The sequence below is a fragment of the Thermobia domestica genome, chromosome 1, assembly GCF_964235325.1.
Source record: "Thermobia domestica chromosome 1, izTheDome1.hap1.1, whole genome shotgun sequence".
Lineage (NCBI taxonomy): Eukaryota > Metazoa > Arthropoda > Insecta > Zygentoma > Lepismatidae > Thermobia > Thermobia domestica.
Genome location: NC_137454.1, coordinates 206,451,231 through 206,465,078, shown reverse-complemented (window position 1 = coordinate 206,465,078; position 13,848 = coordinate 206,451,231). Strand labels below are relative to the sequence as shown.

Below are 13,848 nucleotides of genomic sequence, written 5' to 3'. Positions count from 1 at the left end.
GATATAATAATTAAACAATGTGATCGCGAATTATGCAAAAACAAAATAAGCTCTAAGTTTTGTCGCTAGGTGAAATTGTGGCACTGTAGGCAATCAGAACGTGGTATGGGTACAGAAAAAACGCACGAAAAATGGAACATATGATAACTTCAGGTACATTTAATAGAAACTACGGTTCAGGTACGTTTATTAGAAACTATGGTTACATTAACTGTTCAATATGGCCTCCGGACTCAGCAACATGCGACATCCGTCAACAATTGCTCTCAGCTTTTCTAGTAAAATCATACTGACATATCGTTGAATGTTTGCCTTTAGATTAGGCAGAGATCTGGTACACACGACTAGAGTTCAAATATCCTCCAAGTAGAAGGCACATGGATTTATATCAGGGATCTTGTATCCACTCATCTGAAAAGTGCCTGGAGATAAAGTGGTCGTTAGTGAAGGTTTCTCGCAGCAAATCTGTTACCTGACAAGTGAAATGTAGTGTTGTCCTATGTTGCATAAAATTAAAGGTGGTGTCACAGTTGTGTTCTTGCAAAACTGAAATCATGTGTTGCGCAAAGTCTCTATAACGTACAGATGTCTGTGCACTTAACAGACTATTTTAACCCTTAACGTACCAAGCCTAAATCGTCAACGTTGTTCACTAAGCTGGGGTCTTCTGGGGACCCCAAGTATTATTTTAATTTCTCAATTTATTTATTTATTTATTTATTTATTTTTTGGTACTTTTTAATGAATGTATCATTGATCTAATTACGTAGCAGATACTCCCAAAAGGATGCAGGACACACATAAAAATCAAGAATAAATTGGTTCTTATAGTTGCAGCAATATCACCAAATATCACACTCTGGTGTCCCTCTTGGACCCTGCTTGGTGCGTTAAGGTTTAAAGTGTCATCTCATCTCAAAGACAAACGGACCAAGAACGAAGGAGCTTGTGAAACACGGGCATCTCTGGTGAGGGAATAGAGGAGACGAGTCTGCTCAAAATTCTGTGTAGAAGAGAAAATAAATGAAGAGTGAAAGCACTTATATGGAGGAAGTAAAGAAATAGGAAGAACAAGGAAGAACAAATGAATGTTATATCTATAAATAAGTAGTAGTATTACACTGTTATTCACTTGTATAGAACTTCTGGATGTCATGTTATGATGAAAGTAAAACGAGATAAGCACAGAAGGACTACAAATACTTGATAGTACGGAAGTATTTAAACATATAATTGCTATAACAAGACAACAGGTAACTCCCAATGACATCAGAGTGTGGAAACTTAAATTTGTAGCAAGTGACTTCTGCTAGTATGGTAGAAAATTATGATTAACTCCAATGTCAAGAAAAAAGCAACAGTTGTCAGATCACACTTTACTGATGTGGCTCACACTTAGGTTTAAATCGCATTGATAAATATAGTCAGTAAGAAGAGTAGGAGACAAGTTAGGTATTGAGAAGTTTTAAAGATGTGAAAGTAAAAACATTTGTCTGGAGTTTCGAAGAAAAATATACGAGTTGAGAAGAAGTAGACACAAGAACTAAACAGTTGTGTGGGGAAGAGGGGGGATTTTGAACTTCGCAAGTAGGATATGGTACCATGAAGGTAGCACAACTAAGAAGAATGGCTTATAAAAGAAACATTTTGAATGCTCGATATAGTACCGGAAGATGAGGCCCAGAAAGTGTCCAGATAAGGTCAAAGGAAAGGATTGATGGCACCATGAATGCACGACTTACTAGCTATACTTCTCTTAATGAAGACCAGAGACAAGTGTGATATGTAGCTTATTTCCCCTCATTATGTGCAAAAGTTGGAAGGAAATCCACCACCTGTTATGATATGGACCGGGCACGATACACTTTTTCAGACCATATATATATATATATATATATATATATATATATATATATATATATATTATGTATTACGAATATGTGAATGGACATTTTTATTTACACATGTTGCAATCGTAGTTAACACCTCAGTTGCAAGAGAAGGGAATCATAGATCGTATATGGGTGCAGCAGGACAGAGGTTCAGCTTATTTTGCTCTTCAGGTGCGTGATTTCCTTAATGAACAACTTTCAGACCGCTAGAGTGGGCGTGGTTCTCCAACACCTCCATCCCCATTGACATAGCCTCCCGAAGCCCAGATCTTACAACATCAGACAACTCATTGTGGGGAATAATCAAGTCAAATGTCTCTCATCGTCGGTACAGGACAGATTTGAGAGAAAAAAAGCGCGAAAGTTTGGAGGAAGGTCTTCGAACGGTAACTCCTCAGATGTTCCGCAACATGTCAAGAAGAACACGGAGACCCATACATATGCGTGTACAACACGCTGGAGTATATACTGTAGATCCACTGGTACATAGTTTATATATGTAAATAGTCAACTATAGTATGTATTAAAAAGAAATAAACCAAAATTGCATTTGCTCTCTGTTGTACCCAAACCTAAGGGTATGAGAACTTCTCGGTGACAGTAGTGCAGCTGAATGAGATATCCAAATTTTGTTTACCATATCCAAACTTTGTGTCTATGTATCTGGCAATACAAAACAAACTTTTTAATACAAGCACGCAGTAACTGAAATTTACATTCCAAGAAACGCAATTAAAAAAAAAAATACATATCATGTATAAAATTCATGTCAAGTTTCTTGATGCAATTATAACATGATATATTATCTAGACAAACTCACCAAAAATGGGTGACCTTTTATCCGGGCACAACTGACCAAATGTAAAATCAAAGTGACGTCCCAAAGATTCGTTCAAAGTATTGATAAACCATTCTTTGTCTCTGGAAATATCAATATATATTTGCAGTAAGACAAGTGACCATTATATTGATAACATATGTATGGTGGTGACTAATTAAAGCAATTATGACAGTACAATATAGAACATATCTTCTGGGAAATATAATTAAATTAAACAACTAAATTTAAATCAACCCTTGATCAATTCTTAAAAAAATGGAAAAAAAATCAGAATCTTTTTGCATAATTGTTTTAGCTTAATAGAAAATGAACAATACTTCTCCGCTATTTGATAAATAAACGGTAAAGAAAATTATTTATACACACCATTCATAGATATGTCCATCAAGAACAAAACTGCCAACCCTCTCTATTCTAAAGTAACTTCTTCTCTAATACTCAAATGATAAAACAATGCACAACAACGCCGACAATCGAACCCAGATCTCCGGCTTACCATGTTGATACTAATCACTACGCTACTCAGTCCGCCCTCTGAATAACCATACATTCTACCATATTTGAGGTTGATGCGTAGCCACTCCGATATCAAGAGTGGTAGAATGTATGGCTATTAAAGGAGTGGACTGGGTGAGGTAAAGGTTAAAGCGTAGACACTGTAAGTGCAGACTAGCGTTCGATACTTATTCCAATTGTGATTTTTTCATTCTTTGTACATCGTTGAATTCTGGAAAGTGGTGACATGAAATCGGTTATTTCTTCCATTTATCATACATGTATTAACTTTTTTTTTTAATTTAATTTTTTTTTTTTAATACGTAGTATATTCATAACTAAATATCATGTTCTGTTTATACCTATGACAAAAACTTCCATCGTACATAAATGATTCGCATTCTCGCTTTGACCAGGGTTGCTGGGGTTTGATTCTCGGAGAAGAGGTTCACATTCTCGTTTTCACGTTAAGACTCTCTTATGGATCTCACTAAAGTTACCAACAGAGTTCTTGTGAGCGTACTTACAATATTATAGCGTCCATTGCAACCAGAATCTGCACAACACTTTTCCGAAGTCACTGATCCCGACTCGAGTAAGCGCGAGTGGTCACTAGGAAGCGTGTGGTTGATAGATCTTTGAACGAATTGACTAAATTGTCTAAGGTTTTTATAGTAGTTTCATTGCACTTTCATTTCTACCTTTCGCGGAACTGAAAGTTGAAACTACGATTGTTTGTGAAATGATTTTCGTTTTCACTTTTCTAAAACCATCCGTGTTACAAACAAAACATGTTGTCACTTCTATTTTAAAACGATTTCACTCTCCTATATTGTCTTTGATACTTGGAGATGATGACTATATACTTTTTTTTTTTTTTTTTTTTTTTTTTTTTTTTTTTTTTTTTTTTTTTTTTTTTTAAATCTCAAAATGAGGAATGTCTTAGTTGTAGGCCCATTCTCATACAGTCTCTATTCTAACAAGGGATGTTAAACTTTAAAAACAATATTTCTGATTGCAATTGGCAGTAAGGTAATTACAAATAACAGAGATAGACTTGTTTATAAAAGATAGATACATGATATACCACTATTAATAGAAAGTCGTCTGAAAATGAAAATAAATCTTGAGTTTGATGTAAAAGTATATATATTATAGAATCAATAAGAAGATTCATAAGTATCAGCGAATGCTCGTATAAGAGCATATGGAATAAGAGTGGAACGAAATGGGAAAACCACAACAAAACATATGGATGTGCAGTGCCTGCAGAAAGTAAATAAACAAAATAATACCGGGGCTGATTTCGTTTACATATAAGATAAATATGAATTTCCGAATTTTGATTTTTTTTTTTATTTGTATCTAAAGATCACGGATAAAATTATTTCACTACTTTCCAAAACTTGATTACTTGATGTCGAGATGCTAGCTGCAGTTCAATGTTACGAGACAAAGCCTCACTGTGATAGGTTGAATATAACTAGAATGTTGAAAGATGTCATAACTGAAAGAAGAAGGGCTGTCGAGGTGACCATGACCAGTCTAAAGGATAATACTAGAATACCGAAAAAGAGTATTGGCAAAACGAAATACATATTTCTATGTCTTGTTCCTAGTTTAGACTTTACTCATTTCTGGCTTCTCATCATTTGTCACAATTTTCTTCTTTGTTCTCGGGTCAACATGTTGACAACAGAAATCTTCGATCAGAAAGTCTTCTCAGATACGGGATCTAGACGCCATGTTCTTCTTTTCGGACGCTATCAGCAGAGCTCGTATTTCATTATAAGAGCAAATAATAGAAGTGATATGAACATAAATACAGGGTGGCCCGAAAGTAGATATACAGTACCGTACTGATCAGCTCATTGCATTTTATATAATTTCTTATTGTTATCTATCAGGTAGACTTAGTTTCTTTATTATTTGTTCTTAATGTGTTTCACTTACATCTTAAGCTCGGAAGAGCCGAAGCAAATAAATTCATAAACTAGAATGTTATACTTGATCAATGCAGGGGTGTATACCTACTTTTAGGCCACCCTGTATATACACGCATCAGTAATATAAAAATAATACTAGAACTAAGATATTAGATAAGTTTTCTTGCCTTAGCTTATAGTCATAAAATAGTTTTTTTTTTTTTTTTTAAATACACCGATGTGACTTTTTTCAAGAATCGCCACTGGTCTCGTTCTTCTAATTAAGCGGTCGATGTATTTGTTCTTGGACAAACAGAAACTATTTTCCTTCCTTGAACTGAACCCACGATTAAGCATATGAAAAAGTCAACTTGTTAACCGTCTGGTTAATGAAGAGCCCAACATATATTCCTTATGTTATTTAATATGAAAATATGAATTTTTACGAATACAAATGCAGTAGAACCCCTCTCGTTCGCCCTCTCCGCCACTCTGGCTGATCCGAACGTGCTCGAGCCGAACTTGTCCCAAGGCTCATTGTCGTTTACTGCCGTCGCGGCATTGTTGTTTACTTGCTGTTACCGCATATCCGCTTTAGTGCTCGTCATCTCTTGTATCGTTTCTTTCGTGGTGCGTGTTTTCTGTACTGTACTCTAAATAGTTTTTAGTGCTTACTATTCATTTTTTTATTGTAGAAAATAATACAGTCGCTTTTGAATTCAGAGATTGCTTATTTGACTGAAAATTCGTAGTTTTCTGTATTTTCTGATAATCTGACCGTTTTTGCGTTCCGACCATACCCCCAGTCCCAAAGGTGACAGATTAGAGGGGTTCTACTGTAATTCCATCTATATTCCCCTGTGGATACTAATTTTGATTACATTGATATTAAAAGAAGATTCAGCATTTTATACATTGATTAACTTGATAAAACACAGTTTAACTTCTAATATCTGACAATGTATACAAATTGTATGTAAGAAATAATATAAATACTTACTTCTCATCGATCATCCTGTCACAAAACACCCTAAAACACTCATGCACCCACAATCGAACAAGTGAGCTTTTGCTATTTTGACTGGTGGGATTACTTCTCAGAAGACCCTGGAAAATCTAGATAAATAGAAAAAATAAAAAATTCATTTCAGATTATTGTTTGAGTAACCAAGCAATCACATATTTAATATGAAGAATGTTACACAGAAATTAAATACGGTACAATTTCGAAATCATTTTAATTACGATGCAACGTAAGTGTTAATAATAATAATAATAATAATAATAATAATAATAATAATAATAATAATAATAATAATAATAATAATAATAATAATAATAATAATATCTTTTAACGTGCTCCGAAGACCTGCTTCGTAATATAAAGGTCCTGATTTCGATTCCAGAAACCGGATATTTGAATGTTTGGTCTCATTAGAGGTATCCATTGATAACACATTTAATAATGTTGGCACTCTTTCTTTTCTTCCTCAATGGAAAATAAGAAAAGTATGAAAATACGAAATGTACTCTTATTTATACGTTAGGTACATACAAAATTATAATTAACACAAACAAAAAAAATATGCATTATATTAAATTTCTCCCTCGATCCTATATTCTTTTGGTTCGTGTTAAGAAACGATCTCGGTTTTCCTCACTTCTGATATAGTCGTGATGTACCAATTATTTGGTATTCCTTAAAAACTGAAAGTTCAGAAGAATGGATGAGCTCAAAAAAGAAAGAAAGTGCGTTAGCATCCATATTACATTGGAATGGATGACACAAGTATATATGGAACAGAGCAACGGAGCGGCCAGTGCACCACAGCAATTATATCCCTGTACATTATGGTTGCAAGCGTAGAGAAAAATAAAATGGAACGACTAATGGACTAACGAATGAATGGACTAACTATACATATCTTCAGAGTGTTTTTCTCTCCTTCAGTTTCAGCTTACTGATTGTGTGAAGAACGTAATTTAATTACTCCTCCTTCATTCTTAATATTTCACATCCAATATTTTGTAGTGGTCACGGCATTAGGTCTTGACACGTATGTCATTCAATACAGAATAGAAGAGAGAGAAACCGGCTTTTGCTAGTCTAATAGATGTTAGAAGTTCTCGAATTCCAATATCATCAGTAATTATAATTCAACGACTTAGGAAAAATGTCATATCAGAATGTTACGTTCAGAAAATCAACATATTTCTGATTAGTCATCTGCAATATTTAGGTAGAGAATAATGATCCCAAGAGGATGAGGCTTTATTTTACACTGCTTCCAATGGGTATTCAAAGTGAGCTTTCTTCCATATTAGTAAATCTAATGCAAAAATGAGATTGCTTGGTTTCCACAAATTCTCCTGATTTCTACAGTTTCGAACTCCAGAGGTTTCGAGTTTGTGAGCTATTTACAATCAATTATTTATCTAGAGGTTTAGGATAAGCCTCATACAATGAAATACCATGATAAGAACATTATAAAACAGTGTACTGCAACAATATATAATATCCTGTACTTTATTAAAGAAAACTGACGGAACAGTTCTCACTGATACGGACAGCATCTTAAATACATGGAAAGATTTCTTTGACGATTTGCTGGACACGCAGCCAAAAACTAATGTGCGTGGAGAAAACGAGATACACACCGCAGAACCGTATATTCCAGAACCCAACCAGATAGAAGTAGAAACCGCTATAAAGAAATTAAAGAAACACAAATCTCCGCGTGTAGACGAAATTCCAGCTAAGTTAATTTTAGGTGGAGGCGAAAAATTGGGGAACAAGATACACAAACTCATTCTCCTTATCTGGAATGCCACAACAGTGGAAAGAATCATTGTTCCAATTCACAAGAAAGGCGACAAAACTGACTGTAATAATTATCGAGGCTTTTCACTTCTGTCAACATCCTATAAAATATTTTCAAATATTCTATTAGCAAGATTGACCCCCTACGCAGATGAAATTATTGGAGATTATCAGTGCGGATTTAGACGAAATCGATCAACTATGGACAAAATATTTACCATTCGACAAATACTCGAAAAGAAGTGGGAATACAATACCCCGGTACATCAACTATTTATTGATTTTAGAAAAGCTTACGATTCGGTTAGGAGAGAAACATTATACAACATTCTTACAGAACTTGGAATACCGAGAAAGCTAATTAGATTAATTAAGATATGTTTAAATGAATCCCAAAGTAAAGTCCGGGTAGGAAAATTTATGTCCACGAGCTTTCCCGTTGAAAATGGCCTGAAACAAGGAGATGCGTTGTCACCATTATTATTCAACTTTGTTCTGGAATACGCTATAAGGAAAATCAAAAATAGCAACCAGGGTCTAGAGTTGAACGGTATTCACCAGGTTATGGCATATGCTGATGATGTAAATTTAATAGGTGATGATAGGAGAACAATAGAAAGAAATGCAGAGATCTTATTCAACGCTTGCAGGGACATGGGTTTAGAAGTAAATGCAGAGAAAACTAAATACATGGAAGTGCGTCAGGACCGTAATACGGCAAATTATGGATGCGTTAAAATATTAAATAATACTTTTGATAAAGTGGATACTTTCAAATATCTAGGATCAATATTAACAGACGAAAATATTCACGAAGAAGTTAAATGTCGACTAAAAGCAGGGAATTCATGTTATTATTCAGTTCAAAATCTCTTCTTGTCGCGATTTCTGTCGAGGAATTTGAAGCTTGAAATACATAAAACGATAATCATGCCTGTTGTTCTATATGGTTGCGAAACATGGTCGCTTACTCTGAGAGAAGAACATAGACTGAAAGTATTTGAGAACAAGATCCTGAGACGAATATTCGGACCTAAGAGGAACGGGAATGAGGAATGGCGGAAACTTCATAACGACGAATTACATAATTTATACAGTTTACCAAACATTGTTAGGGTCATCAAGGTTAGGAGGCTTAGGTGAGCAGGTCATGTAGCTAGGATGGATGAAAGTAGAAACGCTTTTAAAGTCTTGACTAGAAGACCAATCGGAAAATGACCATTAGGAAGACCTAGGCGTAGATGGGAGGACAATATTAAGATGGATCTCGCAGAGAGAGGAATACAAAAGAAACTGGATCCATTTGCTAAGGATAGAAGTCAGTGGAGAGCTTTTGTGAACGCGGCAGTGAACCTCCGGGTTCCATTATCCATAGAGTTAAAGTTCATATTTTTACTTTTAATAGATATATTAACATTTGGACAACTATTCTTCAAGGAGACTGTTGATTACTCTTAATTCTTCTTCAATTCATAAACTATTTCATCTCTGTTTATTTTTATATCAATTCGAAAAAAATATTAATTTTATGTAATTTTAATTTTAATATCTGTGAGTACAGACCAGCATCCAAATTGCCCCTTGTCCAAATATTAAGTAATGCGCTGAGGTGTAGATATAGATTAACGGCGCATTACAACAGTATGACAGGACAAACATAGACAATGCACATGAACAAACTGCTGAAGATATACGGGAAGATGGTAATCATGTACTCTAAGTAATTTTCTAAATGCAAGATTTATACTGCCTAATTATAATATCCAAATACATTATTTGGGTAAATAAATCAGATATATATATTATTCATATTCAAACTACATCAAAATTCATAAACACATATTCATACAGTCTTTATTATTCTCAGTTAAGAAGGTCCCACTGCAAATGCAGGGTGTCTAGTAAAATTCCAAACTGAAATTTCATGACCTTTTCTTTCCCAAAACATATAATTTAGTCACATTCTCACGAGTGAATTTGGGTGCGAATTGGGCCCAATTTTCATGCATGCAGAAGCGTGATTTGGTTGCGATTTGGTAGCGTCTAAAGCCGGCCATAGACATTTTTGGTAGTGAATTGTGACGTTTCAATGAACAAAATTTTTCAGTCTATACTTAAAGATTTCGCACAGATAAAAAAATCGTGACCTAAAAGCTAAATTTCGTGACTTTCATAACCGCTTTCTAATTTCGTGACTCTCATGACTCGGGACTTTCGTGACCGATAGACACCCTGAAATGTAATTACAAAGTACTCAAAAGTATCCTTAGTTAGGGGCTGGTTAATTCTTTCATGAATATCAAGTACGTTTAAGAAAAACTGATTTTAAAAATGTCATTAGTACCAAAGGTTACTAAGTCTACAAGATATTCTCGATTCAATTTTCATTTTCAAACGAAATGCAAATAAACACTTGTCTCTACCAAATTATTACAGAATAAAATGATTGGTATCAACAATTCGGCACTAAACCACCACGACAATTAATGCTTTTAATCTTACGTTGAGCTATCTAATAGAAAAGAGCACTGATTTTACCTTTGATATGTCTCTTAGGTTGAATAGATAGTGAATTTTGGCTGGAGTTGGTAACATCTTTGATACAACATTTTTGTACATTTCGATACTAGCCTGAGTAATGTTCTTTCCTGCGAAAAAAAAAAAACAATAATAAAAACGAATTAATAAGATCAAGGAAGACATTAAAAAATAGTATTCAATGTACAACCAATGTTCTTGTTAAAAAAAAAAATGAGAGGAAAGTTATTGTGTATATTACTTCAAAATATTTAATTTTATCTCATTAGATAATAATAATAATAATAATAATAATAATAATAATAATAATAATAATAATAATAATAATAATAATAATAATAATAATAATAATAATAATAATAAAGGAAACAAAACAAAGCAGATAAAATATTTTTAAAAACTATTACACAATGCTGTCTATTTTAATGGTCGCGTTGTTATCCAAAACCTGATTGAGGTTTTTAAACAGAGATCTGAACATTCGACATTCTACACGAATGTGACACAGTCAGTGGGACGATGAAATCTTCAAAATAAGGACGGTTAACACCATACACTAAGTAGAAATATTTGCATGAGAGGGTGCGATCCACAAGCATGCCAGTATCTCTCGATCCCTTCGATTAGTACGTGAAGAAGTCTGCCCAAAATGTGTTTTATTGAATGGCACTTTTTCTGTTGGCTGATCCAATCCACTTTCAAGTGAAAGCGCATCCGTTGGACAAAATAGCTACAGAGATCGAAGCACGGAAGAGAATGCTTTAGTGCAACAACTGCCAACGAAATGCGCTTGACCGCTATGTCAGTACCTCGTTTTTGCAAGTTTCAGCGCGTCCTGGTACCCAGCAGACAATGATTACATAGCCCTTTTTCTGTAGTTAATATCTCTCTAGAACATCTTGCAGAAGAGCTTGTTTCATTACTGAAGACAGTCGGGTTCAGGACATTTTTAATAAGGCATTAAGTATCGGTACAATTAAGAATATATCATAGCGAAAGCTGAAGTGCTTTGTCGAGGGCAAAACTACTGTTAGTTCCAGGAAATTCTTGTACCATGCAGCTACAAAGACTTCAGTCATCTAACTGTTTTAAATTTCTGTAACGGTTTTCCCTAAATCAACAACAAGGTGCTGACGATGCAAAAAGGTCTTTTCTGGACCTAGCATTCGAAACTAGCCATGTTTCAGTTATGGATCGTCAAGAGTCAAAGCCCAATTGAAATTCGCTCAGGAGGAATTTTTATTTTTGATGTTACAAATTAGCGTTCGTTTCAATACCGGGGCTATGTGAGACAAAAAACCCATAGTTCAACGTGGGAGCCAAACCACATGAACTTCCGCTGAGAATCTAACGCTAGTCTTCTGCGTCGAAGGTGCGTACGATAAATACACAGTCTGGTCAAAAGTTTTGTCCCAAATATGTATGAAAAATGCCAGTAGTTATATAGAAGTGATGTACGAAGATAATCTAGCAATGTTGTGAAACCCTAATGTTGGTTGAACTTACAACATCATTATCATCCTTTGTTTCTTAGAATGAAGATGGAATGGGGAAAAAAAGATGATTATGTTGCAGTTTTGGCCCTACACAAGTGCGGATACTCCGACAACCATCTTTAAGTTACTGTAGAAACTGAAGATTACACAGAAATTCGATATGACACCATACAGCGAAATAATGAAACATTGTCTCCTTAGGATAAGCCTCGTACTGGTAGACCTCACTCCGTTAAGATACTAGGTGTCATTAAGACAATAAAGATAAGAATCGCTTGAAATCCGGTCCGTAAGAAGAGACTCATGTCCCTCCAAATGAACATGCAGCGATCATCAATGAAAATTGTGATCAATGAAGACCTAGGACGACATGCCAATCCCAGAAGGACAGGCCAGCGATTAAATCAGCGCTTGATAAGAATACAACGTGACATATCAAAGATGCTCTTGCAGCATTACGCGGATAACAAGCATCGACAAATTTTGTTTTTACAGCTGAAGAACACCTCAACAGATAGAATGACGGGGTGTATGATACAACCAATGCTGTAGCATGTGAACAAGTTCCCCAGTCCAGCGAGGCCACTACCCTGCATCAGTGACGGTTTGGCTATGTGTGGCGTACATGAGTTCCACTGATGTCTGTTTTTGCCAAAAACGTGTGAAAACGGAGGGCGAAAGTGTACCAGGAGGACATTCTCGACAAGGTGGTGAGACCCTTTGGCACCATTATATTCAAAAGCAAGCCTTGGTTGTTTCAACAAGACTCAGCACCACGCTACGTGGCGAAGATGGTGCACAAGTGATTTCACCACAATAAAATTGCATTCATCACCATCGAAGAATGGCCCTCATGCAGTCCTTTCACTACAAGATCTCGTCCTATTTCAAGGACAAGGTGTATGCTCAACCTCACATAACTGTGGACTGCTTGAAGTCTGCTATAGTGAAAGCAGTAGTAGACACAGACATGAATGTGGTGTGTGTTGCCATTGATGATAGGTCCCGTCGTTTTCGAGCCTGTGTCCAGGCATCATAGGTGTCCAAACTCGCGAGCCCGACGCTCGTGAGCTCGGCACTCGCGCTCAACCGCTCTCGAGATCAATAATTGAGCGCAAGCCCGAGTGAGCCGGAGCCCCAATGAAATAAGTGAGCGCGACCCCATTTGAGATTAGTGAGCGGAATTCCCAGTGAGCGCGAAACTAATCGAGAGAAGTGAGTGCGAGCCCAGTTAACAGAAGTGATCGCGAGCCCGAGTGAGCGCGAACCCAGTTAAGAGAAATGGTCGCGAGCCCAGTTGAGAGAACTGATCGCGAGCCCAGTTGGGAGAAGTGATCGCGAGCCCATTTGAGAGAAATGAGCGCAAGCCTGAGTGAGTGTAAGCTCAGTTGAGAGAAGTGAGCGTGAGCCCGAGAGAGCGTGAGCTCAATTGAGTGAGAGCCCGCGCTCACTTCGCACTCACGTGGACTCATTTGCTTTAGAGTCAAAAAGATACGAAACTCATTCCATGTGCAGAATTGAAAAGGAAGATTGAAACAACTTTGCTAAAAGAAAAAGCACATTCTTGAGGTCTGAGCTGTCATTTTATTTTCCAAAGGACTCCAAACACCATAGGAAACTATAAAAATAACCATAAGAATAATAACCATAGAAAACCTACTTTTTTTATGGTTATTATGAGGGGATGGTATTTGTTTTTATTGTTTTAGTAACAACTTCCATGACCCAAGTTTATATATATATATATATATAAAGATCATAGAGTACGGAAACTGCTTGATCTTGCGAAGTAGGAAATTTATATACTAGCAACTAATGAAGCTGTGCGTTCATAGAAAAG

The 13,848-nt window shown here is 35.8% G+C and overlaps 1 protein-coding gene across 5 annotated transcripts in view; it reads right to left on the bottom strand.

Annotated features, from left to right (window-relative positions):
* kl-2 (dynein heavy chain 2, axonemal kl-2) overlaps positions 1-13,848 on the bottom strand; it is a 564,598-nt gene that overhangs the window by 219,094 nt on the left and 331,656 nt on the right. For all 5 annotated transcript variants that reach the window (XR_014132735.1, XM_081769103.1, XM_081769086.1 and 2 more), the window contains 3 exons: positions 10,513-10,622; positions 6,154-6,269; positions 2,713-2,813 (listed from right to left, as the gene is read on the bottom strand). Coding sequence is in view for 4 of the 5 variants with exons in the window: in XM_081769103.1 (XP_081625229.1) it covers positions 2,713-2,813; positions 6,154-6,269; positions 10,513-10,622 (327 nt within the window). In the remaining variant the exon portion in view is untranslated. The remainder of the gene's footprint in view (positions 1-2,712; positions 2,814-6,153; positions 6,270-10,512; positions 10,623-13,848) is intronic.